At 37.6% G+C, this 27,002-nt stretch overlaps 1 protein-coding gene across 3 annotated transcripts in view; it reads left to right on the forward strand.

Moving 5' to 3' along the window:
- The window catches only part of LOC115434336 (protocadherin-15-like), a 348,357-nt gene that overhangs the window by 212,462 nt on the left and 108,893 nt on the right, over positions 1 to 27,002 (forward strand). For all 3 annotated transcript variants that reach the window (XM_030156230.1, XM_030156229.1, XM_030156231.1), the window contains 8 exons: positions 1,319 to 1,427; positions 1,571 to 1,683; positions 11,546 to 11,752; positions 17,568 to 17,702; positions 21,879 to 22,028; positions 23,455 to 23,648; positions 25,768 to 25,900; positions 26,206 to 26,285. In XM_030156230.1, the coding sequence (XP_030012090.1) occupies positions 1,319 to 1,427; positions 1,571 to 1,683; positions 11,546 to 11,752; positions 17,568 to 17,702; positions 21,879 to 22,028; positions 23,455 to 23,648; positions 25,768 to 25,900; positions 26,206 to 26,285 (1,121 nt within the window). The remainder of the gene's footprint in view (positions 1 to 1,318; positions 1,428 to 1,570; positions 1,684 to 11,545; positions 11,753 to 17,567; positions 17,703 to 21,878; positions 22,029 to 23,454; positions 23,649 to 25,767; positions 25,901 to 26,205; positions 26,286 to 27,002) is intronic.

Below are 27,002 nucleotides of genomic sequence, written 5' to 3' on the forward strand. Positions count from 1 at the left end.
GCATTTGCCTTAGAGTTTTCAGTCAGTTTTTGAGGGTTTGTGATTTTCGCAATTCTGCAGTGTTGCCATTATGCTAACAATTCTGTCCATGGGGAGTTTTGTCTTCTCATAATTGATGAGTGTATTGTAATTAATCACAATGGCGAGACAGGCATTATTAAGTTGATCTGTATTTATTTTTTGCCCTGGGGGGATATAATGTGGGCTCTGGAGTCTCCTGGATAATGACTGCTGGAGGAGGGTATTATAGCTAATCATCATTGTGCAGAGCTAGGGGGATTTGATTTAGCGCACCTCCAGACATTGTAAAAGCGAGAGGGCTGGTTAGGGAGGGGTATAAGGATTATTCCAGAGCTGAGGGATATAAATATACCCCCCTAAGGGAGGGATTCTTCCTGCCAGTGAGCTGTTAGCCATGTGGCTGTCAACACTAAGAAAGTTCAGCCCCTTAGCTTAGTCACACACACTGTATCAACTATACGGACACATTTTTGCATAAGGAGAAATTTGTTTAAATGGGATGGGCAAAACACATTCCCCATTATCCATGTGCTGGTGCAAAATGTGCAAGAGTAATGCTGGATAATTAGCCCTGATGATGTCTGAGTATGCATGAGCAGGAAAAGTAGCCTACAGCGCCAAAACAGATTATCCTGATGTGCAGCTCTATTAAGAATGTTTAGAAACGTGCTCATGAGAAATAAATTTAGCAACAGTGTCTTATTAATTAATCATCCTAACAACTCACCATTGTGAATATTGACTCATGCATCCGGAATTATGCTGACTGAAGTGTTTTTCACTATTGTATTGAAGCCATAATAATGAGCATTGGCAGTGTTTTTAATATCTGTAATGGGTAAAATACCTTGGTCTTGTCTTTTCTACGACTAGGCTCATGTGTAATTACAGCTTATGGCAAAAAAAAAAAACCCAAGGCTGTGACCATGTACAGTAGATTCATGCATTTTTTTGTCACCCTGTGCACGAATGCAAACCTGGTGCAGATGAATTTGGATAGACTGAATAATGTCCAATTATAAAAGCTCATCTCATTAAAAGTAGATAACAGCTTAATGGAACAGAAGAATGAATTAAATATCCTTTTAAAAACTGATTTTATGTTCCACAAACAGTAAAGTGTAAGCAAAATAAAGCAGTCAGTTGTTTTAATGCCGTCCTATAGCCTTGTTATATGACTTGTTTTTCATATATAAAGGCATTGTGACAGCATATGCACTGCTGCCAGCCATGTGCTGGCATAAAGTGCTGTTTTGTTTTGTTGACTTACTGTACATTCCCCCACCCATTATTGCAGAGCAAACTGAATCCACTGAATGTGACCCCTTCAATCAAGGCAGTAGACATGGACAGAAACATACAGCCACCCTCAGACAGACCAGGAATCCTCTACTACATCCTGGTTGGTAAGTGCATCACGTAACTTTATTGATTTTATATAGTTAATGGTCTTTGCTTTGGCCTGTATAATTCCATCACTTGCCTTCTCAGTGTTCATTCTGCTGTTTTGGAGGGACTATGAATACAAATCTGAAATTGTTTTTTACAGGTCAACCAGCTACATATCCAGAGTATTTCTCCTTGAACAAGACCACCGCAGAACTGCGTGTTTTACAGCCTATCAGCAGAGACTTGTATCAGAAGTTCACGCTCATCATCAAGGTAAACAACTGACTTTAATCTAGCTTTTTTTGAGAAACGTGGATGAATTACTATTTAAAGGTCTAGGTGGCAAAAATCAGGGGAAAAAGCAACGGCACCATGTTTCTGCAGCTCTCAACTATCTGTCCAAATCAAAAGCTTAAATATAAAGATAGATGACTAGATGCTGTTTCCTTCTGCCAAAATGTCACGGTTACGGGACCTGCTGTGCTGCTTCTGTGACAAGTCAACTGTAGTCACTTTTCCATTGGGCATCTGTGCAGAACTTTACCGATATTTACTATATGTCAAAAAAAAAAAACAGAAGTGCGTAATGTCGGTTTTTCCATTAAATCACAAATGCGATGATTTGTTTATTTGTTATCGTGAGATGACATGAGAAGTCATTCCATAAACATCGGTAGAAGCGTAAATGTGTTGATTTACAGCTATATTCATTATTATTTTATATTACCCCTCTATCTCATACTAAATTTAAAAAAGAATGGGTTTCCTGGTGTGTCCACACATACTGCAACATGTTCTTCTTCTTCTTCGCTTGTTGTAATGTCCATCAACATCTGTTTTTTTTTTTTAAATTCACCTGACTCTCGTTGCAAAAAAAGGTCTTTCCATTGCAGTTTTGCGTGATATACCATTTGCGTTATGGCCGAAAAACCACCTCTTGCCTCCGCAAAAACTTTTAATCGAAAAGTGAGACTTTTGGCGGAATAGTTGTTTTTCCATTAGGTAAATTTTTATGTGCAAGTTATATTTGCGCAGTTTGAGGGTCAATGGAAAAGCGACTTGTTATTGGTGATTAAATCTGCCATATATTTACCTGCCTTATCTTTCTGAAAACATCCTAAATCCTTCACCATGAGGAACACTTTCTGCAGCATCGTGAGGAGCTGCAGAAGTCTTGTTTCCACTTGAATTACAATATGCCCTTGCCAAAAACCTTTTTTTGGTTATATTTTTAAAGGTTATATATTTATAGGCTAAAAATATAAATGGTATCTTTATGACTTATTATAGTTTGCAGTGATTGGCTAATGAGCAGACAGGAAATTGAGATAAAGTACACCAAACCACAATGACCTGCTTATGATTTTACTCCATAAAACACAACAGGAATAAATATTAGGAATTTACTTGACAGAACCTGACTATATCCAGCAGGTCAACCCATTGTAGATGTTGTAGATAATGTATATATCACAAGCAAGGCTGTTTGTTAAATCTCAAAGCAACATCACATTTTTAATTAAGCTGCATCAGATAAAGATTTAACACACATCTAGATAAGTTTCACTCGCTCCTTTACCTGTTCTTCCTAGATAACCTCATTCCTGAAGGCCATTAACCTTATCTTTAGCTTCTTTGGCGACGGGGGTGAAAAAGATGTTATGATTTATGGACTTAACAGGAGGAGAGTCTGCTGCACTATCATGAATCCTAATTTAGAACTGAGTCAGGGATTGCCTTGGTGCCGCTGCAGAACAGCAGTGCAGATGAACTTTTCGTCCGCCCATCACTAACCTCCTGACACCTCTGAGCACTGTATAACCTGATGTTTACCAGGATTGGTGGTAGGGGGAAGAGATGAAAAGATGGGCTGATTTTCACAAGAGCAACTGGAGGAAGAAAGATTGATCATATGTGAGAGGCATTTTGCATGTCATCGGGAGGAGCTAGAGGAAGGGAGACAGTTCAAAGAGGACGCAGCTAAAAGGCCAAGAGATTGGAAAGAGATGTGAGAAAAGGGAGGGTAGTAGTCGTATCTACCTGAGTCATAGGGAGGGGGGTATTGCCAAAATACTCCTGTGAATTACACCTTGGTATCATGAGAGCGCTTTGATACTGCATAGCATATAGTGAACATAGATGATATTTTTGTTAGAATCACTGCAGTGCAATGATGAAAGGAGGTGAGGCGCTATCATTTAACCCATAATAGAAGGCATTTGTTGCAGGGTTAACAAAAGGGTCTGTTCAAGCAAAAGTGAACATCAACAAGAAAAAGTAAATTTGCACACATCATTTATCAAGTGGGCTCATTTTTTTAGCTGAAGATCTTTATTTTATGGAGCTGGTATTCTTTTTAAAATACCACTTGTAGAAAAAAAGTTACAACTGATTTTATCGATTGTACTTATTACACTATAGTCATACCTCAGACTAGGGCTGGGCGATATGGAAAAAAATCATCATAATTTTTTTCATATCAGATGATATTAATATGTATCATGATATAAATCAAATCACCATTTTTGTCAAGCTTAAATTTTCCGTAACTCATAAGTTAGTTGTGAAGATAGCAGGGGCAAGAGAGAGAGAGGTCATGGTACTTATTAAGAAGTCTCTACCTTTGCTCTTACAGTTATCCCCCCCTCCACCGTTATGTATTATTCCTCTTGTTTTATTCATGTCCCCCCAGCCCCCCATCTTAAGGTTTATTGACCCCTGTCATATAAGCATCTTAAGTTTCATTTTCAGTTTTTTCAGCCCTATAGTTTATGTTTATTAGTCTTGTGGTAGGTACGGACTGCAGCCCCCCCCCCGAATCTGTTGATTCGTGCTTATCTATGAATTCAGGTCTGCAGGCATGCCATTACTGGCGTAAACCGAAAGTGAAACAACATGCTTTGAACATCCGACTCCCAGCTTCTATGCCTCTGTTGTACGCTGGAACCGAAACGGTTCACACCATACTTTTTAGTAACCTGGTTGGCCGACTTCTCGGTCAGTTTTTCTCCCGAGGGAACAGTCATTACCTCCTGCTGTAGCCCAAACATTAGCGTGTGTGCTGCAGCTGCTCTTATGCCTGTGCTGTGTGGGTCAACCTAACTTGACGTGGCTCTAGCGTGATTGCTTTGGTGCAGCACTACTTAATTATGATTGGCTGTTCTTATGTCTGTCAAAACATGGACGAATGAATTCTATCAAAATTGTATCGAGCATGTCTCATATTTCTATCAAGGAAAAGTTACCACGATATATATGGTTATCGTTTTATCGCCCAGCCCTACCTCAGACATAAAAAAAATATAGCTCGAATTTGACACTAAAAATTCTGTCTAAAAAATGTGAAAATTTATTCCATCTGTCATATTTAAAAAGACTATGTGTGAACTGTTACCGAGAAATTACTCTTTATTTGTAATTTACCTATATCAGTATGGACCACCACAAATTGTAAATAACACTGTGTTAGTATTAAATACATTAAATAAAGCATTGTTATTATATCTGGCTTGTTGTTCGAAAAAAATAAGTCAACATTTTGGGTGATGCATACAATGGTAAAGAGTGGTTCATATGTTACTATGGCAACCTGTCCACGTGTTACCACATTCTCATGTCAATAAAACAGAGACTTTTCAGTATTTTACTCCAAAATTTATTTTCAGCATAGTTGAACATAATATCTAAAAGGTTTTGTCTTACTTGATACCAATTTCTGTCGAGAATTGAATGTTTTCAATGTTTGCGTAATGTACGTGTTACCGAGCAGTAATTTGACATTTTTCACCAAAAAATTTTGTCTCCCCAAATTTTGTTATACATAATGTTAAAGTGCTTATAAATACCTATTCAAATATTTATAATACATGCATATAAGTTACTCTGCTTATATGACAGAGACTGCTGAACACCAAATGTGTCCATATGTTACTGCTTGATCGGACCCCAAAGGTAAAACTAGTGAAAAACTGAGATAAAGTAAAACGAAAATTTCTGTCCTTGACTGACAATTATACGGATTGCCTATAACTACTAATATGTGTATGTAAATATGTGACGGACATCAATTTTGCAATGTACGCCCGTTAGGTTCTGAGTAGACCTTCTCACTTATCCCTAATGCTCATCTTAGACCACATAAGCAGCTTTTCCTTCTCTGCAGACTTTAATTCGGTTTAATTGGTAGTTAATTGTCTGGAAACAGCTGACTTCATTTGGTGAGGATAGTTGTTCATGACAGGACTGCATGCATAATACACAGCTGAGTCATAGCTTTCAACCCTCAAAGACCTAAACAGCCACGGCCAACCAAAACCATCAATTGATTTCTGATTGATGAATACATATACATAATTTAGATCAAATGTAATCAGCTTTTTGGAAGCTCCATAGTGATCATGGAAACACTGTTATCTTCTGCAACACTGATAAACACATAAAACCTACACAGGCAGACAAATCACTGTGTTTGTAGATGCTTTTTTGTTCAGTTAATGATATATTTTTTCTGAAAAATTCACCTTTTCTTTATTTTTCTCTGTTTTGTTATGACAACCTTCGAATTAACTCTGAGCTTTTATAGAAATCCACATAATCAGTAAATTAAATACAGGAAAATAGCTGATTTTAACCGAAAAGGCACAATGCAGAGCGTAATATTATTATAAATGTGGGTAGATCAGTCAATAAATGTTAAGTGTAGAGAAAAAATCATTTAGAAGTCGACACAGAAATAGCTGCAGGTCTGTAAATGTTAAATGCTCAGAAATATGTTCACATGGCTTACTAAAACTGGTGGTGTTACATTTTTCAAGTGCAGATAAGAAAAAAAATGAACAAGGAATGAACAAATTGCCTTATTGAGAAGCTAAGTCTGATTCAACTGACAATATTCTTAATCACATACACCTCTAGTATTTTCCCATTGAATAGAGCACAAAACTTAACATTTCCCCTTCACACATCTTGCTCTGATTAACTGTCGATCTGTTGAATTGTATCCAGAAGCATATTGGTGTGTACCACTTAGAACACCCTGTGAACAATCAAAATTGTATTGTGAGATTTTGAAGTATGTATTGGTCTGGAGATGCCAGGCTACAATATGGGTTCTTAAGAGTGCAGCTTTACCCTTGTTCTGTTCAATACTACTGCATGATTCTGAAAATGGCTGCAAAGTCTGAAACAGGCTGAGAGAGGCGATCAGTGACTGAACGTCCAGGTGTGGATGAGAGACGAGTAGTTCAGACAGAAAATCCCTTATGCAATGTACTCTTAAGAGCTTCTGAAAGGGTTAGTTTCAGTTTTTGTACTGTGCCTTAAGATCAATAACATGTATTCTGTATTTAAAATATTTTCACTGCTTTTTTTCTTGCCGTCATCCAGTCTTTTCCCCTCACAAATGAAGTCATGAAGCCTCCTGAACCTACCAATGTTTGCAGATGGGTGCTTCTATGGAATTGGTCCCTAAAAACAGGATTTGAGGGCTAAAAAATTCAAAAATTCAAACCAGATGTAAACTAATGTTATGAAGCAAGTTTGGAAGCACTTTGGGTCTTTTTTGAAAATAAATACCGACTGAGATAAAAGACAAACAATTTTTAAGATAAAACACATTTTTCTATTATTTCACATTATATTTAATACAAAAATCTGCATGTTACACGGTAAAAAGGACACGAAAATGACGTGCTACTCTTTGTTTTAATATCTCTTTATTCTCTCACAGTTACATTTTGGGAATTGAACTAATTATGCAAGGCAGAGTGTTTCACAAAAAATGATTGCTGTTGCAAAATCATTTGCGATTTATATGTGTTTAAATGGGCAGGTTCTGCATGTAACACAAGTGGACACGGTAGGTTATACACAAAACCTGGAATGAGACTGAGATTCATGAAAAACCCACATGTCTGGATTAGAAAAACCACTAGGATCATCAAATTGAACCCATTGTCTTTATTTATAGTGCTATATAAGACCATTTCAAGCCATGTTTTCCAGATCAAATGCACTGACACCTAGGTAGCTTTTCATGTCCCAATTTTGGTCCTATTTTTGCCACCAATATTTTATTAAAGATGCTTTAATTTTGGGATGGCTCAGAGTAAGAGTATATTGTTTTGCATTTATCTGAGGTCATCATTAGGTACATTCAGGGTGAAATATGTCTAAATATCTCTTTTTTTTTTTTTTTTTGGGGGGGGGGGGGGGGGGGGGGGGGGGGGGTCTAAAAAGCTGGCAAAGTGCCAGATACCAAATTGTTCCCAGGTTCATAGAAGCACCCAGATATAAGTGCAACTCTGCACTCTGGGTGTAACCTTGTTGTGTCACTGTATTTAAAATATGCTGTTTCGGATCCAAACCAAAAAGCAAATTAACCGATCGAGTGGCTTTACAAGGCAAAATTGCTGCCGGGTTGAGTTCAGTAGTTCTGAATGAAGCAATAAAAGGTGTCAGTTTGACCCATCAGGAAATGGATGGGGAACGGACAGAAAATGACTGATGGACAGGTGGATTGGACACATATGAGTAGAGGCAGTAACCTTGATTTTTAAAATAAAACTTAATCCAAGTTAGAGCAGCACAAAAACAATACTATTAGTACAATTCTATATCATGAAATAGGTGATAATGAAACATGTCATGTATCACAATTGAGTCATATGATTCTGTTTATAGCTCAAACAACATGTTTTAGTGTTAAGTGTGACTGATTAACAGTAGTTTTACAAATCATGCTTTCTTCTGTCGTCCTACTCTATCAGCATCTGTGCATCAACACTAAAATGATATAAAAACTAGTGCTGTCAAACAATAATTTTTTTTTTTTATCAGATTAATCACAGGGTTTCTGTGGATTAATTTTGATTAATCATGATTGAACATAATTCATTTTTAATCTATATTAATCACGTTTCATTTTGCATGAGCAAACAGACTCAAGAAAGACGGCAATATATATGAACTTGAGATGTTTATTAAACACCTTCAACAGTTTCAACAAAACAGTATGAAGCAAAACAACTGTAAACAACTCTTCCATCTTGTTTTTTTTTTTTTTTTGTCCTCATATTTCCATCCAGAGGGCCAGTCTTCCAACTTTATCAGCTGGTTCTGCTGCCTGTCACTACCAGATCAACTGCCCATTTTGCGCATGCACGACGGTAACTCTACGTGGACAAACTGCCCGAAATGTGTTACCAGAGACGTTTAGAGTGATTTGGCACTGCAGATGGGTTAATTGAGTTAAAATTTTTAATCAAATTAATCATGATGATGGATTAATCCGTGTTAATTTTGACAACCCTAATAAAAACTAAGCTAAAACTCATCAAATGATGTAGACACTCATAAACACTAAACAAAAAAAGAAAACATAGAATATTCATTTGATTTTGGAACCACCTGGATAACAACAGGGTACAGCCTGGACATCACATGTAGAGATGAACAACCATTCACTGTCACATTCACACCTATGGCCGATTTGGTTGAGTCACTAACCTAAGATGCATGTGTTTGATGATGGGAGGAAGCTGGAGTACCTTGAGAGAGCCCACATGGACCCAGGAATAACATGCAAGCTCTACACAGACAGACCCACGTAAGCTGCCAATAGAATCGAATACTTGCTGTGAGGCTTCAGTGCACCACTGCCCCACCGTGCCGCCCCATATAGAGTATCTGATATGTTCCACCAAAGCCACTGCTGATCTTGAAGAAGCTACTTCAATGCAAAGACCCATACTAAGTAAGAGAGGCAGCCAGATACCACAGGGAATAGAACCATCAAAAAGACAAACAAAGCAAATGGTAGAAGGATGAAGAAGGCAGAAAGGGGGGGATCACGAGTGAGTGATAAACAGTGGCTTTTAGAGGCAGTGACTCTCCAACAGGCCCGTGTGGTGTAGCCGTGGAGCGCAGGTCATTTAGCACTGCCTCCCAGAAATAGGGACACCGCTAAAGAGCCAAATCGCCTGGGACCACTGTAATCCTACACCTCGTCTTTTCCCCCTCTCTCTCATTCACAGACAAAATACGAGTATAAATGTGGAGAAAAACAGAGCATCCAGGGACACACATGCACTCTGTCTGTCAGTGACAGCAGTTTTTCCCTCAGGTGTTTGTGTGAGTAGATTGGATCTTTGGGTCAGCTGTGTGTGGGTGTTCTTTATTATCACTCAGATAGAAGGAGAAAGGTAGGTGCTCTGGAAAATGGTCTGCCTTTAACATGGCGCTGGTAAAGAAAACCGGTTTGAATTTTAGCCCAAGTAAAACTATGGGATGTAACAAAACAGGTTGCCCACAGAGGTCATCTTTCCAGTGCTGGAAGTAAGACAATAAAACAACAATTTACAGTTTTCAGCCGCTGCACAGCACTGTTAAGCTGCAGATTCTTCTGTTCAAATCGGTCCTCTGCAACACAAGCCAAGTGAAATTGGGCTAATGTGCAGAATTAGTTCCAGGTCATGGCTTAAAATGATGTCGCCTCACTCCCCCTCTCCATCTTAATGTTTCTGAAGGATCCCAGTGTGGGAGGCAATAGAGGCATACGGGTTAAGGACGGGAGTGATCGCACTGACAACCTTACCAGACCATATTCATATGGATTGGACTCGGGCTCAGATTAGAACTTCTTCAGTGTTGGACAGGTTTTTTACACAGTTTGAAAAGCTGAGTGAGTTCAGGGTACGTTCCAGTGTCTCTGACTAAAATACGATCTGGTTTCAGATACAGAGGTGTCAATGTTTCTTTTGTATATTTGTGGAAGTTTTCAAATTTTATTTCTCAGCTTTCTTAAACATTCATTCAGTTTGTATGTATGTATGTATCTTTATTTAGGCGGGACAGTGCACATTAATGAACACATTTATTCATTCCATTTCAGTATAAGCATGTAAATATGCCGGAGTTAGCGTCAGTGCTAATTTTCATCCGCAGTCCCCACTTGATAAATAAACAACAGTGATCTGTGCATTACAAAGCAATACAGTCCCATTCGTTACACCAGTGTTTTTCAACCTTGGGGTCAGGACCCCACGTGGGGTCGCCTGGAATTCAAATGGGGTCGCCTGAAATTTCTAATAATTGATAGAAATAAAAATAAAAACGTACTAATAAAAAATATATGGTGAGTTGAGAGAGACAATCACAATACATGAAAGACATGACAAACTGTGAAGCTGAAACTGAAGCACTGTGGTACTGTTTATCTTTCAAATGTTCATTGTGATCGGTTTAAGATGTTGCTGGTCTTTCATTATTCATAGTTTGAGTTATTGTTTGTTCAGTATTAATTGTCAGCCTTGTAAATCCAAGCTGGACTGACTGTACATATCCTGACCAAGGAAAATAAAATTCTCACTTTGTACAATAATCTGAACCTGGCTCTTCTGCCTCCATCCATAATAATATACATTATGTAGCTATCTAAAATTAACGTTTATTTGTGACATAGTATAGCAAACTATTACGTGATCAAAAACAAATTAGTTTTAGCAAAAAAAAAGTCTCTGTTTTGAATGTCTGGTCACCAGAAATTTGTGATGTTAAAATGGGGTCATGAGCCAAAAAAGGTTGGGAACCAACGCTTTACATATTTGAAGTATATACAGAAAACAGAAAGCTGTACAAAGAACGTAAAATACACTCAGTGATAATCTACTCATACACAAGGCACTTTTTTTTTACAAAATGTGCTTCTGACTTAGCTCGTAATAATTCAGTTGAGCTTTTTTCTATCAATGGTCACTCATTTGGAAGAGTAGCAAGAGCTCCTAATTACAGTCTATCCACCACAAATGATGGTATTTGTGTTAAGTGCCTTGGTAATTACTAAGGCCTAATCCTAAGTGGACCCCTGATTAAATTTAGGCAGTGTAGCTTTTTCGTAATTGAAATGACACTCAGAAAGATTAGGCCTTTCTGTCCCTGTGTCTGCAAAACAGTTGGGGAAGTGCAATTTTTAAGCACATGTGTTTTTCATATCATGGAGAGCCATTAATTCCGCATATTAAAGATCCAGCAGAGCGTTTTTTATTTTGTTTGTAGTCATTGGCACTGAGTAGCTCTACCTGTCTCTTTTTCTGTATTTGTGTGATTCATTCTCTTTTTTTTTTTTTTCTTCTATCAGGCTGAACAGGACAACGGTCATCCGCTCCCTGCTTTTGCTGACCTCATTATCGAAATTCTGGATGAGAATAATCAGGCACCATACTTTGAGTTTGCCACCTATCAGGGCTATGTGAGCGAGTCTTCTCCGGTGGGAACAACTATCTCAGCCAGTGCCAACCTCACTGGCCCCCTGGGAATCATCGCTCTGGATAATGACATTGAGGAGGTAGAGAGACAATCATTATCAGCCTGTGTTCACTGTGACCTACACTGTGCAGCTGCGCACCCATGCATGTGCATAAACAAACATTAAGCTCTTGTAGTGCATTGATCAAATATTGACTAAAAAGCTCTATTTACATGTGTTTGTGCTGTTTAATGTAAGTACAATGCTCTTGATTCATTTTCATGCTTTATTTATCTCCCGGTTGTAGCTGGCTCCTGGTGATACACCTGTAGGTAAAGGGGAGATTGTAGAAACAGTAACACACACACAGAGTTGGAATTAGGGATGTCCCGACCAATCAATCAATCACTGATTTATTAACTAATGTGAGCCACTTAATGGTAAATCCGCTCATACAGTATTCATATTTCCTTGCATTATACATTATATCTACAAGCACTCAGATTTGAATGAGCAAAAACCACCAATAGACTGGAAGTAAAATGTATTGTAATTACAATAGGAGAACATAGACTTGCATATATAGAGATGTCAGAGTGATCTATGCACATATTTCTGTCCATATTACTCCTTACTGTATGTAAAATAACTTCCTTAACCCATAAAGACCCAAACATCCACCGTCAACCAAAACCATCCACTGATCTAAACTGTTTAATACCTGTTGATCCACTAATCCTATCAATACATGTAAATAATTGGTGTAAAATGGAGATATGACCTATTTGGAGGGTCAGAGGTGCTGTAGTTACTGTGGAAACATTGGCATATACTACAACATTAATTCACCAGTAAAACCCATGGAGTTGGATCAATGACAGTGGATGGAAATGCTTGGTTAATATTCAGTTAATGATACAGCTTACTGAAAAAGTCACTTTTTCTGCATTTTGCCTTTGTTTTTGATATAATAACCTTTAACTTTAATATGAGCCTTAATGAACATCTACATGATCAGTGAATTATGCTGATAAAATGCAAAATACAGAAGGTAATATTATAAAAAAAATAGTAATAAATCACTTAAGAATTGTAATTACAATAGAAGAACATAGACTTGCATATATAGAGATGTCAGAGTGATCTATGCACATATTTTTATCCATGTTACTCCTTACTGTATGTAAAATAACTTCCTTAACCCATAAAGACTCATACATGCACCGTTGATCAAAACCATGTACTGATCTAAACTGTTTAATACCTGTTGATCCATTAATCCTATCAATACATGGAAATAAGTGGCGTGAAATGCAGTTTGTCATCTTTTCATCATCATCAGATATGACCCATTTTGACATTCAGATGCTCCGTAGTTACCATGGAAACACCATCATCTTCTACAACATTTATTCACCAGTAAAACGCATGAAGTTTGATATATGACAGTGAATGGAGACACTTGGTTTATGTTCAGTTAATGATAGTTTTGACTGAAAAAGTCACATTTTCTTCAGTTTTCTCTGTTTTTGATATAACGACCATCAACTTTACTTTGAGCTTTTGTGAACATCTGCATGATCAGTGAATTAAATGTAGGAAAATACCTGATTTTCACTGAAAAAACACAAAATACAGAAGATAATATCACAATAAATGGTGATAAATCGCTTAAGGGAGGTTAAATGTAGAGAAAAAGTCATTTGAGAACTGACACAAAAGTAACACTTGGTCCTTAGGGGTTAATTTTGTTTTGTTGTCAGGTTAAGCTATTTATGTTCCATTCCATATGCATTGACCTTTCAGTGCCTAGCATCTGTATTACAGAAGTGTTAGTTTTTTATGCACACTTGTGTGAAAGACCTTAGTGATTCTGTTGTCAAGACCATCTTCTTTCAGCTGCATCCTTTAGCCAAGGTGACACCCTACCTCCCCATAAGCCATTCTGAGTATTTCCTCCATATGTTTCTCTCATCTCAACTGGACAACTGTACTTTGTTACATTATGGGTTGGACTAGTCCTCTGTCCACTGGGTCCAAAATGCAGCCGAGACCATATTCCCCCTGCACTGACTTTCTATCACTTTCTATCCAGTTTAAGATTTTACTGTATGTTTCTAAGTGCCTGAATGGTTTGACACCCCCATACCTTTCAGAGCTTTTAACTGTGCATGCTCCAGCTAGAGAAACACAATCCTCAAATCGCCTGATTTTAAATGTGCCAGAAACCCGACTGAAGAGTAAAGGTGGCAGAGCCTTTCTGGAACACTCAGCCCCAACATATCATATGTGCTCAGTCCATTGAGCACTTGAAAATTATTTTAACCCATAAAGACCCAGCGCTACTTTTGTGTCAGTTCCCATATAAATTGTTCTCTATATTTAACCTTTCTTAAGTGATTTACCATTTATCATAATGTTGTCTTCTGTATTTTGTATTTTATTAGTATAAATCAGGTATTTTTCTGTATTTATTTCACTGATCATATAAATGCTCATATTAAAGCTGAAGGTTATTATATCAAAAACAGAGAGAAATGCAGAAAAACTGACTTTTTCAGTGAGATATATCATTAAATGAACATAATCCAAGCATTTCCATCTACCTTCATTGATCCAACTCCATGGGTTTTACTGGTGAATTAATGTTGTAGTAGATGACAGTGTTTCAATGGTAACTACGGCATCTCTGAATGTCCAACGAGGTCATATCTGCATTTTACACCAGTTATTGACATGTATTGATTGAATTAGTGGATCAACAGATATTAAACAGTTTAGATCAGTAGATGCTTTTGGTCAGTGGTCGATGTTTGGGTCTTTATGGGTTAAAGATGCACGTTTTTGCACTGGCACTGGCCTGTGTATCTGTTTTTATCAGTTTTAGTATATCTTATATTTATTTTACAATTTTACTAGTTTTAGCTAAACTAGTTGATTTTTATCTGTAACTTTATGCAGTACTTTGGGCACTTTGTGTTGTTTTAAATGTGCCATATAAATAAAGCTGACCTTGACCTATAGCTCTAGTACAGTACATGCCAACAGCATGGTTAACAGTTAAACTTGTATCGAATGACAGCAGGTGTTGTATAATGATAACATAACAAGCACACTTGAAAACCCTTGGCCTGACCTATCACGTGCACTACTGCCCCCAGTGGCCTGACTTATGAGTGCATGGGAAAGTTTTCAGACAGACGAATGGATGGACAGACGACCGACTGATGACAATACCCTGTGGCCAGTGTGGCCGAGGGTAAAAACTGGAACATGTCAGATATTGCCTTGTCAACAGCGGCACATAGGATAACATTTTTATTTGGGCGGATTTTACCATTTAATGGCTTACAATTGTTAGATCCTCTTCTTGATGATTGTTGTCACTGATTCACTGTCATTTTCATCCAAACAAGTTTTAGGCTCCCCAAACATTGATTTTTCAATATTACTATTTTGACATAGTCGTGTGTCTTTTACAGTTGGGCGAGGTCAAGGACGTCACGGATGGACAGCCCACTACTTTTTGATTCATAACTTTCGAACCAGACAAATTTAAGACAAATATTACACATAATTGGAAAAGTCTAAATGCCATCTTAAACATATTCAAAGAGCAAAATTTAGTTTCAAATATTTTCAAATGAAAAATATCAAAAACTACTGCGTCACGGATGAACAAAAAAATTAACATACATTTTTTGCAAGACGTTCCTATGACATTTTCATCTTAAAATGTATTCAGTGTATACGAGGGCCGTTCAATAAGTTCATGGCCTCACCCAGAATAGAACAACACAGACTGATAATTTATATTTTATTTTTCAACATAATCTCCATTTACAGCAATGCACTTGGTCCATCGATGTTCAAGCATCACTATCCCATCACGAAAGAATGTAACATCCTGTATTATAACAACCAGTATTTCTGGGTGAGGCCATGAACTTATTGAACAGCCCTCGTATCTTAAACCCTATATTTTACAACTTAATAATTGGTTAGAGGAAAAAAAATATTTTATCATACCTAAATAGCAAGAGGTTTGACAAATGGCAGCGTCATGGATAGATAAAGCCAAAAACATCATGGATGGACAACAAAAGTAAATATCAAATTAAACATTTTTTATTTCAGTTATCAATATCTTATACATTTTTTATGGTATTTACAACATACAAATAATTTTAACATATATTCAAATGTATTTTGCATAGATATATGCATTTATTAATTTTAAACACAGCGTGTTTAGAATATGACATAAATAATCTAATATTCAAATGTCAATGTATTTGGGATAAATTTTGTTTATTTATGAGAGTTTATAAAATGAACCCAAAATGACGGCAGAAAGCTTTGTCACTTTCCAAATATTCACACTCATATAACTCCTCAGATTTTTTTTTCACAATTTTTTCTCATTTCAGAATACATTTTCCTGAAAATATAAGTAATTATCTACCCCAAATATAAGTTTGGTGTAGATTATTGTAATTTAAGTTTTTTGACCAGATTTTAACCTCTCCTTGACTTCACCCGGCTATAGAACCTGGAGTTTAATAAGTTACATTAAACACAAGCTGTAAAAAACTGATTAAAAAGGTCATGATTAGCTTGATTTACTGTGACACAGGACATCCCTATTGTGAATGCATGCTTTATTTTAGAAAATGTCAAAATCAACTGAAAACACTCATCACTGCTGGAGACATTCTCAACACACAATTATGATCTTTGTAGGTATACTTTGGAGAGGAAAATACAACAAGTAATCTCTCCTGTGTTATTACAGAAGTTGAAATTACATGCCTTTTGTTGTTTTACCTTTTATAAGTGAAAAATTAAACACAAAGAAAATCTCCAGTAATGATAGGTGTGTGTGTACTGATTAATCAAGCCTGTGCATTTAGTTCTGAATCCTAGTGGGGCGTTTGTTTTTGGAGTGTGTTGCTGTGATGTGTTCTCTTTCTTTATATGCAGATCAGGCTTCTTGTTTGCTCAAATCAAAACATGCAATTATTCTTTGCAAATACAAAAAAATGTTTCCCAGTATTGTTTGGTTTGTGTTTGCAGTGGTTGGATGGGAGGTGGTGTTACGAGTGTTTTGGTGTGGGTCCATGTTGGTTTGTGTTCACCCACCACTGTGAGAAATGCTGAGGTTTAAACATCCTCACAGCAGTGGAAGAGTTACATTTAGATGAGTGGAAATGCACAAATCCAAAACAAATGATCCACCTTTCAAACTATCCCTTTAACTCAGTCCTTGGAGAAGATTAACAAATCAGAGTGGATTGAAAACAAAGATAAGAAAATCAATACACCATCCAGTCCTGATGTTTACCAAACTCTCTTAAGAGGACTCATTGATGGACACAAATCGAAGCAGACTTCAGCAATGAACCACAATGGACTCCAACTTTATTTGTTAACACAGTCGAAGCATAACATTGATGTGAAGCTCACAGTGATAAAGCATCTTTGGCAAATGTCTCAATTTTTCTCAGTGTTTTCAAGGTCATTAAACGTCTAGCCTTGAGCTGATTTCCTGTTTAATGTGCAATATCTTTTCCCAAATAGGATCACAAGGAATAACTGGAGTGTTTTTTTTTTTGTTTTTGTTTTTTTTGTCATCAAGAACATTTCCTCTTGTCTTTCCTTCATTAATACTACACTATTAAGCAGTCATTTCTCATTTGTGGATAGATCCTCAACTCTCCTTTTCCACTGTTTTCCACAGACACATGTGAATCCTGCCTTCAGATTACTTTTTTAACTCTTTGTCAGATCAAAATGTACTGTTTGATAGGTTTTCTCAGCCCCACAGCTGCGGCCTTGGTAAAAAAAAAAAAAAAAGATGATGAAACAGTCATGTCTCCATGGTAACAAGTTTCTCTTGTCTTTCTGTTGAAAGACAAAAGACCCCTCGGTGCAGATTACTATGGATGACTACACCACCATCTTTACTCTGACCCCAACTGGAATTACCCGCTACTTAAAGCTTCTCAAACCTGTGGATCGGGAGAAGCAGACGTCCTATACATTTACGGTATGTAAATGCTAGATTTAGATCAACAAGACAGCACTGCACCCGGTGACCTACATCTCCTATTCAGGGTATATTAATAGAGTCACAGGTTAGTCCTATATCAAGAGGTACTCTCAAACACAAAGATAAAATGACACTTCTAGAGCAAAAGCTGACCTTGCTTGGTCAAACCCAACATGTGGTCATGTACATTCAGAATTTTCCAGGCATTTCTTCGCCATTTCTTCAGCCTCAGCATACATATTTTGAGATACATTTATTATATATGTCAGGGTAGAGACTGCGATCTGGTAGGATCGGCGATTCTACCAGTAGAAACTCCGATCAGAGTCTCTACTGGTAGAAACTCCGATCCTGCCAGTAGAAACTCTGATCGGAGTCTCTACTGGTAGAAACTCTGATCCTACCTACCTAACCCTAACCCCTAACCCACATCTGGACTTTTTAGTTAGTCTCAGCACGCTCACATAATATATAAATAATTTATGGAAAGCACCAAATATTAAAACCATTTGTGAAATATAAAATGACAACAATTTTCTCAAAACCTTTGGAATTTCAACATTAACTTTGCATTTGGCAATTCTATTGGTAAGATCGGAGTTTCTATCAGTAGAGACTCCAATCGGAGTTTCTACCAGTAGGATCGGAGTTTCTACCAGTAGAAACTCCGATCTTATTAAATGTTTGGTAGGATCAGAGTTTCTACCAGTAGAGACTCCGATCGGAGTTTCTACTGGCAGGATCGGAGTTTCTACCAGTAGAGACTGTGATCGGAGTTTCTACTGGTAGAGACTACGATCGGAGTCTGTACTGGTAGAATCGCCGATCCTACCAGATCGCAGTCTCTACCCTTACATATACAGGGGTTTAGACACATTAGAGAACTCTGTGCTTTAGATTGAGCAATCTCTTAAAAACATGTACATTTTAACCATTAAATCCTACGTGTTTTTTCATGTTTTGTTTTGCAGAGACCTTAACCCCACACTCAGACCAGACTGAAAATATTCTTAGTCACTGCATTGCATGCATATAAATTAAGGCAACGGCTACTGCCACAGTACTGTGGCTCAAAATATCATTTGTCTGTTGTCACAGACCAATCAAATGTTGGCATTTGTACTATACCTTCATGCATTTTGCTACCACAGTACTGTGGCAATTGATGGAAGAAATGACAAATTGGTGATAGTATATAGTATAGAATAAGAATTATTGTTCTAAATACGCTATATGTTGTTTTATGGTGTTCTTTGCTCTGGAGGCTGGAGAAGGTGGGTGGAGGTACATGTTAGATAGATGCAGCAGTGTGCTGTGTGACTTCAGTTCTGTGTCAGTTCAGTGTATTGAGTGCTGTGGTCCTGTGGAATTCTGCAGTCTGAATGTTGTCCCAGTGGATGATTTATATCAATGTCAGATTTACCTACCAGCCCTTCCCGTCCACCCCATTTGAAAATTAAAAAAAAAACAAAAAACAAAAGGAAATGCTACTCCAACTGGGAATTGAACCTGAGTCTTCTGTGTTGCAGTCTGATACATTACCAAGTGAGCTAAATATTCCCTGTGATGCGGGTTGACCCATTCGCTATATGATTGCCCTGGTACTTTTTCAGGATTTAAGTTATCAGTCTAGACATGATATAATGAGGACGCTGATTAGCTCTGTGGTAATAGACAAACTGATATTTTGTGCCACTTCAATAAATTAAATAGGTTAATAAAAGTTTTATAGCTGAGATAATCCATTTCTTTTTTTTCTTTTTTTATCTAGACAGGGACAATCCACCATATACATTAACCTTAAACAGGAGAGATGTAGTGTGTCAGGTTGTAGCACTAGTGCTAATTTCCACCTGTAGTCCCCGGGCAGGCTGATGTTATCATTTAGAAAGCAGACATTAGTTAAAACTAAAAAAAAATCATTCACATCCATCCATTCACTCTTATTCATCCCACTGCAGTCTGTCACACACACTCTTACATTCTTAATGTTGGAAACAGGCTATATTTTCTTCTTAACGATGGAAAGAAATCACAACTGACAGCTATAGTTCTTTAAAGGCTTTCTTTAATAAGAGTATGTGCTCAACAAAAGCATCTACTCGAAGTTTATGCTTTTGTAAATGCTTTTATGCAGATTATTTCATTCCAGATTGCTACTGAGTGAAATCTTATTTTTGCAGAAATGTTAGAACCAAGTCAGTCTTATGATTCTTGTTTATTCTGGTGTGTAATGAGAAAGAGCGCACAGATCCAATTTAGATAAATATCAACCTTCAAAGATGATCATTTTGTTTGTTTTAGTCAGTGTGTTTGGGTGATAGAGTAGGATTCAGAGACATGTGTTACTATTTGCATACATATGAGAGGAATATTTTGAGCAGTAGAAGTATATGAATGAGTGACTTCAGTAATTGGTGTGACATTTATTCACCAATCGAAACATTTCCAATAACTGTTTATCAGCCTGCACAGCAACTAAGGACAGCGATTCCAACATATTAAATTTTTTCTCCTCTAACCATTCCTTGTTTTGCTGTATAATCTTTCTGTTGAATGGATACCTTGACATTTCCCTGCCAAATTTTCTAGTATAATTCATAGATCAATCGTCATAGATCATGATACCGCCACCACCATGTTTCTCAGATGGAAGAAAGTTCTTATTACCCCGCCCCTCGAATGGGAGGCAAGGGGTACTAATTTTGGCTTGGTTTGTTTGTTTGTTAACACTTTAGAAGCAAAACTATTGGTTGAATTCATACCAAATTGGGTTTATAGATTAGATGTCATTACATTTTGGGAAAAGTAGGTCAAAGTTAAAATTTTTATGATTTTTTTTCCCCCCCTTGTACATATAATGGGCGGAATTTCAAATGCCTATAAAAACATCAATTTTGTTTCAATTTACTTCAAACTTGGCAGGTATATAGAGGCAGTTGATATGCCGATGTCAGCACACTCATCGACATGATGACATCGGCTGGATCGCTGCCAAAATAAGCTACAATACATGTGAGGGGCGGGGTTTATTGTGCCTGGAACCACTTGTTTAAGGAATGCAATGTTTTGTCAGTGCTAAGCATAAGAGTTTCAGCAAATTGTATGAAGGAAATGTTCTTTTTTGTAGAGTAGTTGCTTCCTCCTTGCACCTCTGCCATGTTCACCATTGTGATTGTTCTCCTGATGCTGGAACTCTTGAACGTTGACATCAACCACAGCAAGCGAGGCCTTTACGGTGGCATGCAGGGTTAATTGCAACCTTTTGGACTTTTACACGTCTTGCTCTTTGCGCGATCTGTGTTCTTCACTCTTGCCCCTGGAGGGAAATAATGATCTTGAAGCTGTTTCACATGTACACCTGAAAGTGAACTCGTAGACTACAAAGTCTTTAGAAACTGTCCTGTGACCCTGTAAGGTTCGGTGAGAATCAGCAGTTGTTTTACTGATGACAGACTTGAATCAACGTGTGTCGTCAAGATCTGTCTTGATAGTGAAAATGCAGATTTTTCAGACCTCCCACCCTCTCCCCTGATGATCATCACACTAACTGAAATATTGAACCGTTTACTTTTGTTTAAGATAAGGATAATTCTAAGCTAATATTTAATCTTTTTGTCTAGAGTTGTTTAATTGGTGTCCTTTGATCCAATTATAGGACTTAGATGAAAATCACGTCATGTTTTATAGATCACCTTTATGCATAAAAAAGGAAAACAAGCACTACAGTACAACATTAGCCAGGCCAGCAGGATATGTCAGCTCCATTTGAGGATTAAGTGTAAATTTTTTAGGGAAAAAAGCAATTTTGCCAACAGAATCATGTATTGCTTGCTCCTGCCACTACTTCTGTTTAGCTTTTCCTTTGCTCCTGCACTTCATTTGCTATCCCACTCAGTCCATTTTCTCTCCCCCTAGCCAAGTTTCAAAGATCAGAGCTCCTAGGGACAAATAAACATGCAGTTTGTTCAGTTTGCAAGCTGTCCTTTAGGCAGGCTTCATACAGGCTCTCTTTTCTCCTGTCTTTTCTAACAATAAGGGAGTAAAAATGAAAATTTGCAAAAGGCAGAGTTCAAATGACTTTATTACACAATCTTCAAAGCATAAGATCACTACATTGGTTCCTTTGATCAAAATCGAGGTTGTACGCACTTCTCTTTCTTGTGTTTACAGATGGTGGCATCAGATGGTGTCCAGCAGAGCGACCCAGTCACTGTAAACATCGTGGTCATTGATGCCAATGACAATACACCCACGTTTGCTCAGGTCTCCTACAGCGTTGAAGTCTTTACAGACATGCAGCCTGGAGAGACAGTGCTACAGGTAATCAATCAAACCCTTTTCTCACTTTCCTCCCTCTTCTCTTTTAGTCTTTTGCACTTGCATCCTGCTTTTACGCCTCTGCCTTTATACCCATCACATAGAATGTCTCTCCGTCTGTCTTGTTCTTTCATGCTCTAAGCAAATAACCACACCAACCCATTGCGTTGTATTGACAGGCAAACCTTTAGAACAGTTCCCTTTTCACATCTGCAATCATGTCTGACAAGTCAGAGATGTCCCTCTGCGTCTTCATTGCACAGGCCTGGGAAGCCTCTTACCATTAGATCAGCTTTTATTAGTACTGTGCAGTAGGTCATTGTAAGTTTTACTCAGTTTTGAAAAAAGGTTCCCTTCATTGTGTTTAGTTAGTTAAGACTGTTTTCATGAATTATGCACAGTACCACAGCTTTAAAGGTCATGTATTTATCATGTTTTATGCATTTAATTAATGCTAAGTGAAACAAATGAGTGCACACAATCCTATAAAAAAAGCCTACAAGCTAATTTTGATATCTCTCTTGTGTCTGTTCTTGTCATTGTCTTTTATTTGGTAGTCAGAACATGATCTTTTGTCTTTCAGCTGATCTGTCCTCTTAGAAAAACCCTCTCCAAAAAAAATGTCAGACACTGAAAAGGTCAAGTTTAATCTGTCTTTAAAACCAGCCGTTTCACCCTCTGAGAAATGAGGCCAGGGGTCACAGTGTGTCTGGTGTGACCGCTTAGCCGATTTTATAAGCCGTTTATGAGATCCACGAGTCCCATGAGAACGGCACTGCTGATTTGATGCTGCAGCTTTTACTCCAACGTCATGAGCATGAAAAGGGAGGTCTGAGCTTCTTGCATTTAAGTTTCAAGGCCTGGAAAAGGTGAAGCCATCTTCACCAGGAGGGCTTGTAATTATAAGCAGCGTGAAGCCCTTATAACTGGCTTAAAAGAAACACTCACTGCTTAATAGAGTTACCAACATGGCATGAAATACAGTATATATATTGTATTTGCTTGATTTATTGTAAAAAAAAAAAAAAAAAAAAAAAAAAAAAAGTGCTACCCGCAGCAGCCATCTTTTCTCAACTCAGAAATTAATTTCTTGGGAAGCACAATTAATATTGAACAGAGCACATGGAATTCAGACAGTAGCATGTGTATTCATATTTAAATGTCATCTGGTCATGTAATGATTAAATAATAGCAGGCCACCAAAATAGATTCTAGAAGGGCAACTTGACTGAAATCAATCAAAACTTCCTACTGAGAAAATATTAAGTGCTTGACTGGTTTGATGAGCATGGAACAGACAGCTGTTTAGGACTCACTCTGTTCCCCAAACAGCGCCGTGTACCAAATAAATAAATAAAATACTTCCTGATATCATGTGTATATTGTGTATAATGTGTGTATGTTTCTGTCTCCCCATCTGCTCCACCAGTTAACTGCAGCAGATGCTGATGAGGGGCTGAATGGTCTAGTAACCTATGAGATACTGGCCGGTGCCCAGGGGGACTTCGTCATCAGTAATCGCACAGGACGCATCACTGTGGCGCCTGGTGTCACTTTAATTGTGGGAAGATCTTATGCACTGACCGTTAAAGCCTTTGATAATGCACCGGAGATCCAGAGAAGGTACATGTTCCACTATTGATGTCATCTGATCTATCTGAGATCTCTTTGCAAACACAAGTTCTTTGTTATACAACAGAATACTTGTATATTAGAGTTACTGTTAATGTCATCTATTTTTTGCTATTATATATAATGTCTGGAAAATCCATGTAAAGTCTGGTATATTTCAGTGTATTTCACTGGCATCTGAATTAGTTATAGTTAAATAAGCAAAGCATAAATTCCAACAAGCTGTTATAAATGATACAGCAGATGTTCTTTTTCTGTGTAGATAGCAGAGAGAGATATTTCATGGTTTACTTCCTTTTTATCTAATGATAAAAGAGTAATAGTTGCTTTGTATCTAGTACTTTACACGTCAGCTTATGCAAGTGTAAGATGCTACTGTGGGTGGAATAGGTAGTGTTTTCCATCACTCATTTCACAGTAAAAACCAACAGCCTGCACAGACACTTATAGCCAGGCTCGCCACCGGTCAGGAATTCTCTAACAGTGTAAAACAAGATATGATGGATAGTGCACTTTTAGAGCATTTCAAAGAATATTTCTCAACCAGCCAGGGGCTCATTTCTGCGCTCACTCATGAAATTGTTAACCCCAACGCAACACAAAATGCGTTATCCCGTTTCTGGGCTAGTTGGTTAAAAGTCTGCGCTCGTTAAGTGCCGCGTTACTGGGCCGATTTTAACGAGGACGTCGGAGAGTCTGCGTTAGAATTAGCTTCATTTCACTCCATTTCTGCAAAATATTTCATTTGATATATTATTTATATTCGAAAAAGAAGATTTTTAACAGAAGTATGATAATATCTTTGATGATATCAGATTTTTCCCCTGGGTATTTTGCATCAACAAAAAAATTTATTGTGAGGATTGATTGATCCACTCACTCAATTTTATTCTCCGCATCGATGTATGGATATAGATTACCTCAGGACATAGTACAACAGAGGACGGAGTGTGTGTGGCTTTAAGAGATGAATGAATGAATGAGAGCAGTATGGGGGCGGAGCCAGTGAACCGGTGTGTGTTTGTGATGAGGTATGTGTGTGGTGAGTGAATGGATGAGGGAACGGAGCAGTGAAGTTTTTCTATACATTCTTTTTGTCCTGTTGTTTGTGGTTACTGCCAACAGTTACCCTTTAGAGTTCTGTTAATGAAGTCACCAGTGTGGAATAACTTGGGTCATCCTTAGACTACCAGCCGGAAGCTACAATTTGTGTGAATAAAATAATTCTTCATCTTAACCATAATGCTGACAGATTCATTAATTCTGGTTAGAGAAAAGTGAGCATTTCCTTTGGCACATAATGAATATTATAGAAAAAAAAAGATTTTTAACACAGTTTTGATAATATCTTCTCCAGTGGGGGTTCAGTTGAGTGAAACCAATCATTATAACATTATGAATGCTTCAAATCACATAACTGTAATGTTTTGTTTTTTTTTTATTATACATTAATAAAATGAACACAAAATGAATACTTTTGGAACCAAAGCAAAGAGTTGGCTTTAACAAGGTTGTCCTCAGTTATGGTGAATTCCATCGCATTCCAAATAATGTAAAATTAGAACACCATATAGACCCTCATCATAAATGTATCTCCTTGAAATGGAAGCTGGAACAGTGGGAACAGAGGTATTTGTTCGTTTGTTCGTTACTAGTTGCATGAACATTACGAACGCAACCAGCCTAGAAACAGATTTAGCCTTCGTTAAACCTCTGCATTCGCTTCACCATTGTTAGTTCGCTATTTACGTGAAAGGGTGCACTAGTTAATCCAGAAACGAGCCCCTGGTTCACTTTTATGTGTGTTTGTGTTGAATGAAAACCGACTGACTAGTAGGAAATTTAACATTAAATGGTATGAGTGACACTAACAAATGTACAAAAAAAAAGTACACACGAACACACTGACCTAAAAAATAACTCATATGCAAGCAAATGTGTGAGTTATGCTTTTCATCAGTTTCAAGCTGCAACACAGCATTTATATGAGCTTATTTATTATGAACATTTTCCACTATGCCGTAGGCAAGGTACCCCAGCACAACTCAAGTGGTTCTCCAGAAGAAATTGATGCAATCAATGAGCTGATTTGTGGCTTTCTTTCCACTAGGAGCTCCATCACTACAGTGTACATTGAGGTGCTGCCACCCAACAATCAGAGCCCCCCACGCTTCCCCCTCCTCACATACAGCTTGGAAGTGAGCGAGGCCATGAGAATAGGTGCAATTTTGCTCAATCTACAAGTGAGTCATCAATTCGTCTTTCAATAATCACTAACAAGTGTATGAATAATATAGTGGAATTTAATGAAATATCCATGTCTTCTTATGAATTTTCCTTATTTGCATCATTAATTGTGTTCATCCTTTTTTTTTCTTTTCTGATTGTTCTCACTCTGGGATAATTTAATTTCACCACAAAATCCCAGCGTCCAGTAGTAAATGGTTAATTCCTTATATGTGACCTGTCTGCTAGCCTTTAGTAGTGACACCAACATGTGACCTTCAAACCTCTAGTGTTCTTCTTTTTCTTTTTCTTCATCCGCCAGGCCACAGATAGAGAAAATGACCCTATCACATACAACATTGTGAGTGGGGATCCCCAGGAGATTTTCAACCTCACAAAAACGTAAGTCCAGCTATTTTTCAAGTACAGTTGTCCCCATAAGGTATGACTTCCACATCCACCAGTACATCACACTGAAGATGGAGGTATAGATGGAAAAGCTTATAAATAATTGATGCAAAGGGAATGTGTCTGTCGCAAGCTATTTAAAATGAAAATAGGATATTGTATCAAGGCTGTGCACTCTCCCTGTGTTGCACAGCATTCATGTCACAGTTTAACCAAAAACATAATTTTCATTGGTGTTTTTGTGACGATGTTGTCACCTTTCTCAGCATGGCACACTGAGAAGGGTCTCAGTGTGTGATCAAAATGAGCAGCACATAAGCTGACCCCTTTGCCTCTCAAAATCACCATCTCTTAGAGAGCAAGGAAAGGACATAAAATATTAAAGTGGTTAGTGCTTTTAGTAAGCCTTAAATAAGCAAGTAAATATGAAGGGAAGGGAGCTGGTGTATGACAGAAGAGACGTGTGGAGACTGAACATGCCAGACACGTTTCCCTCTAATTGATTAAAGCTCTTTTGTCTGCATCCTCAGTCTCCCAGCTATGCAAGGACAAGCTCTATTGCAGCACTGTAACTCTGCCCTTTGCTTACTCCTTTTTCCTCTCCACAGTGTTAAAATGGTTTGCTTTATATGGACGGATGGGAGCTTTACAGTCTGCCCTTATACATCTTCTGTGTGGCAGAAATATTACAATCGCAGCCACTCCACAACC

This window comes from Sphaeramia orbicularis, chromosome 15 (genome assembly GCF_902148855.1).
Source record: "Sphaeramia orbicularis chromosome 15, fSphaOr1.1, whole genome shotgun sequence".
In the NCBI taxonomy this organism is placed as follows: Eukaryota; Metazoa; Chordata; class Actinopteri; order Kurtiformes; family Apogonidae; genus Sphaeramia; species Sphaeramia orbicularis.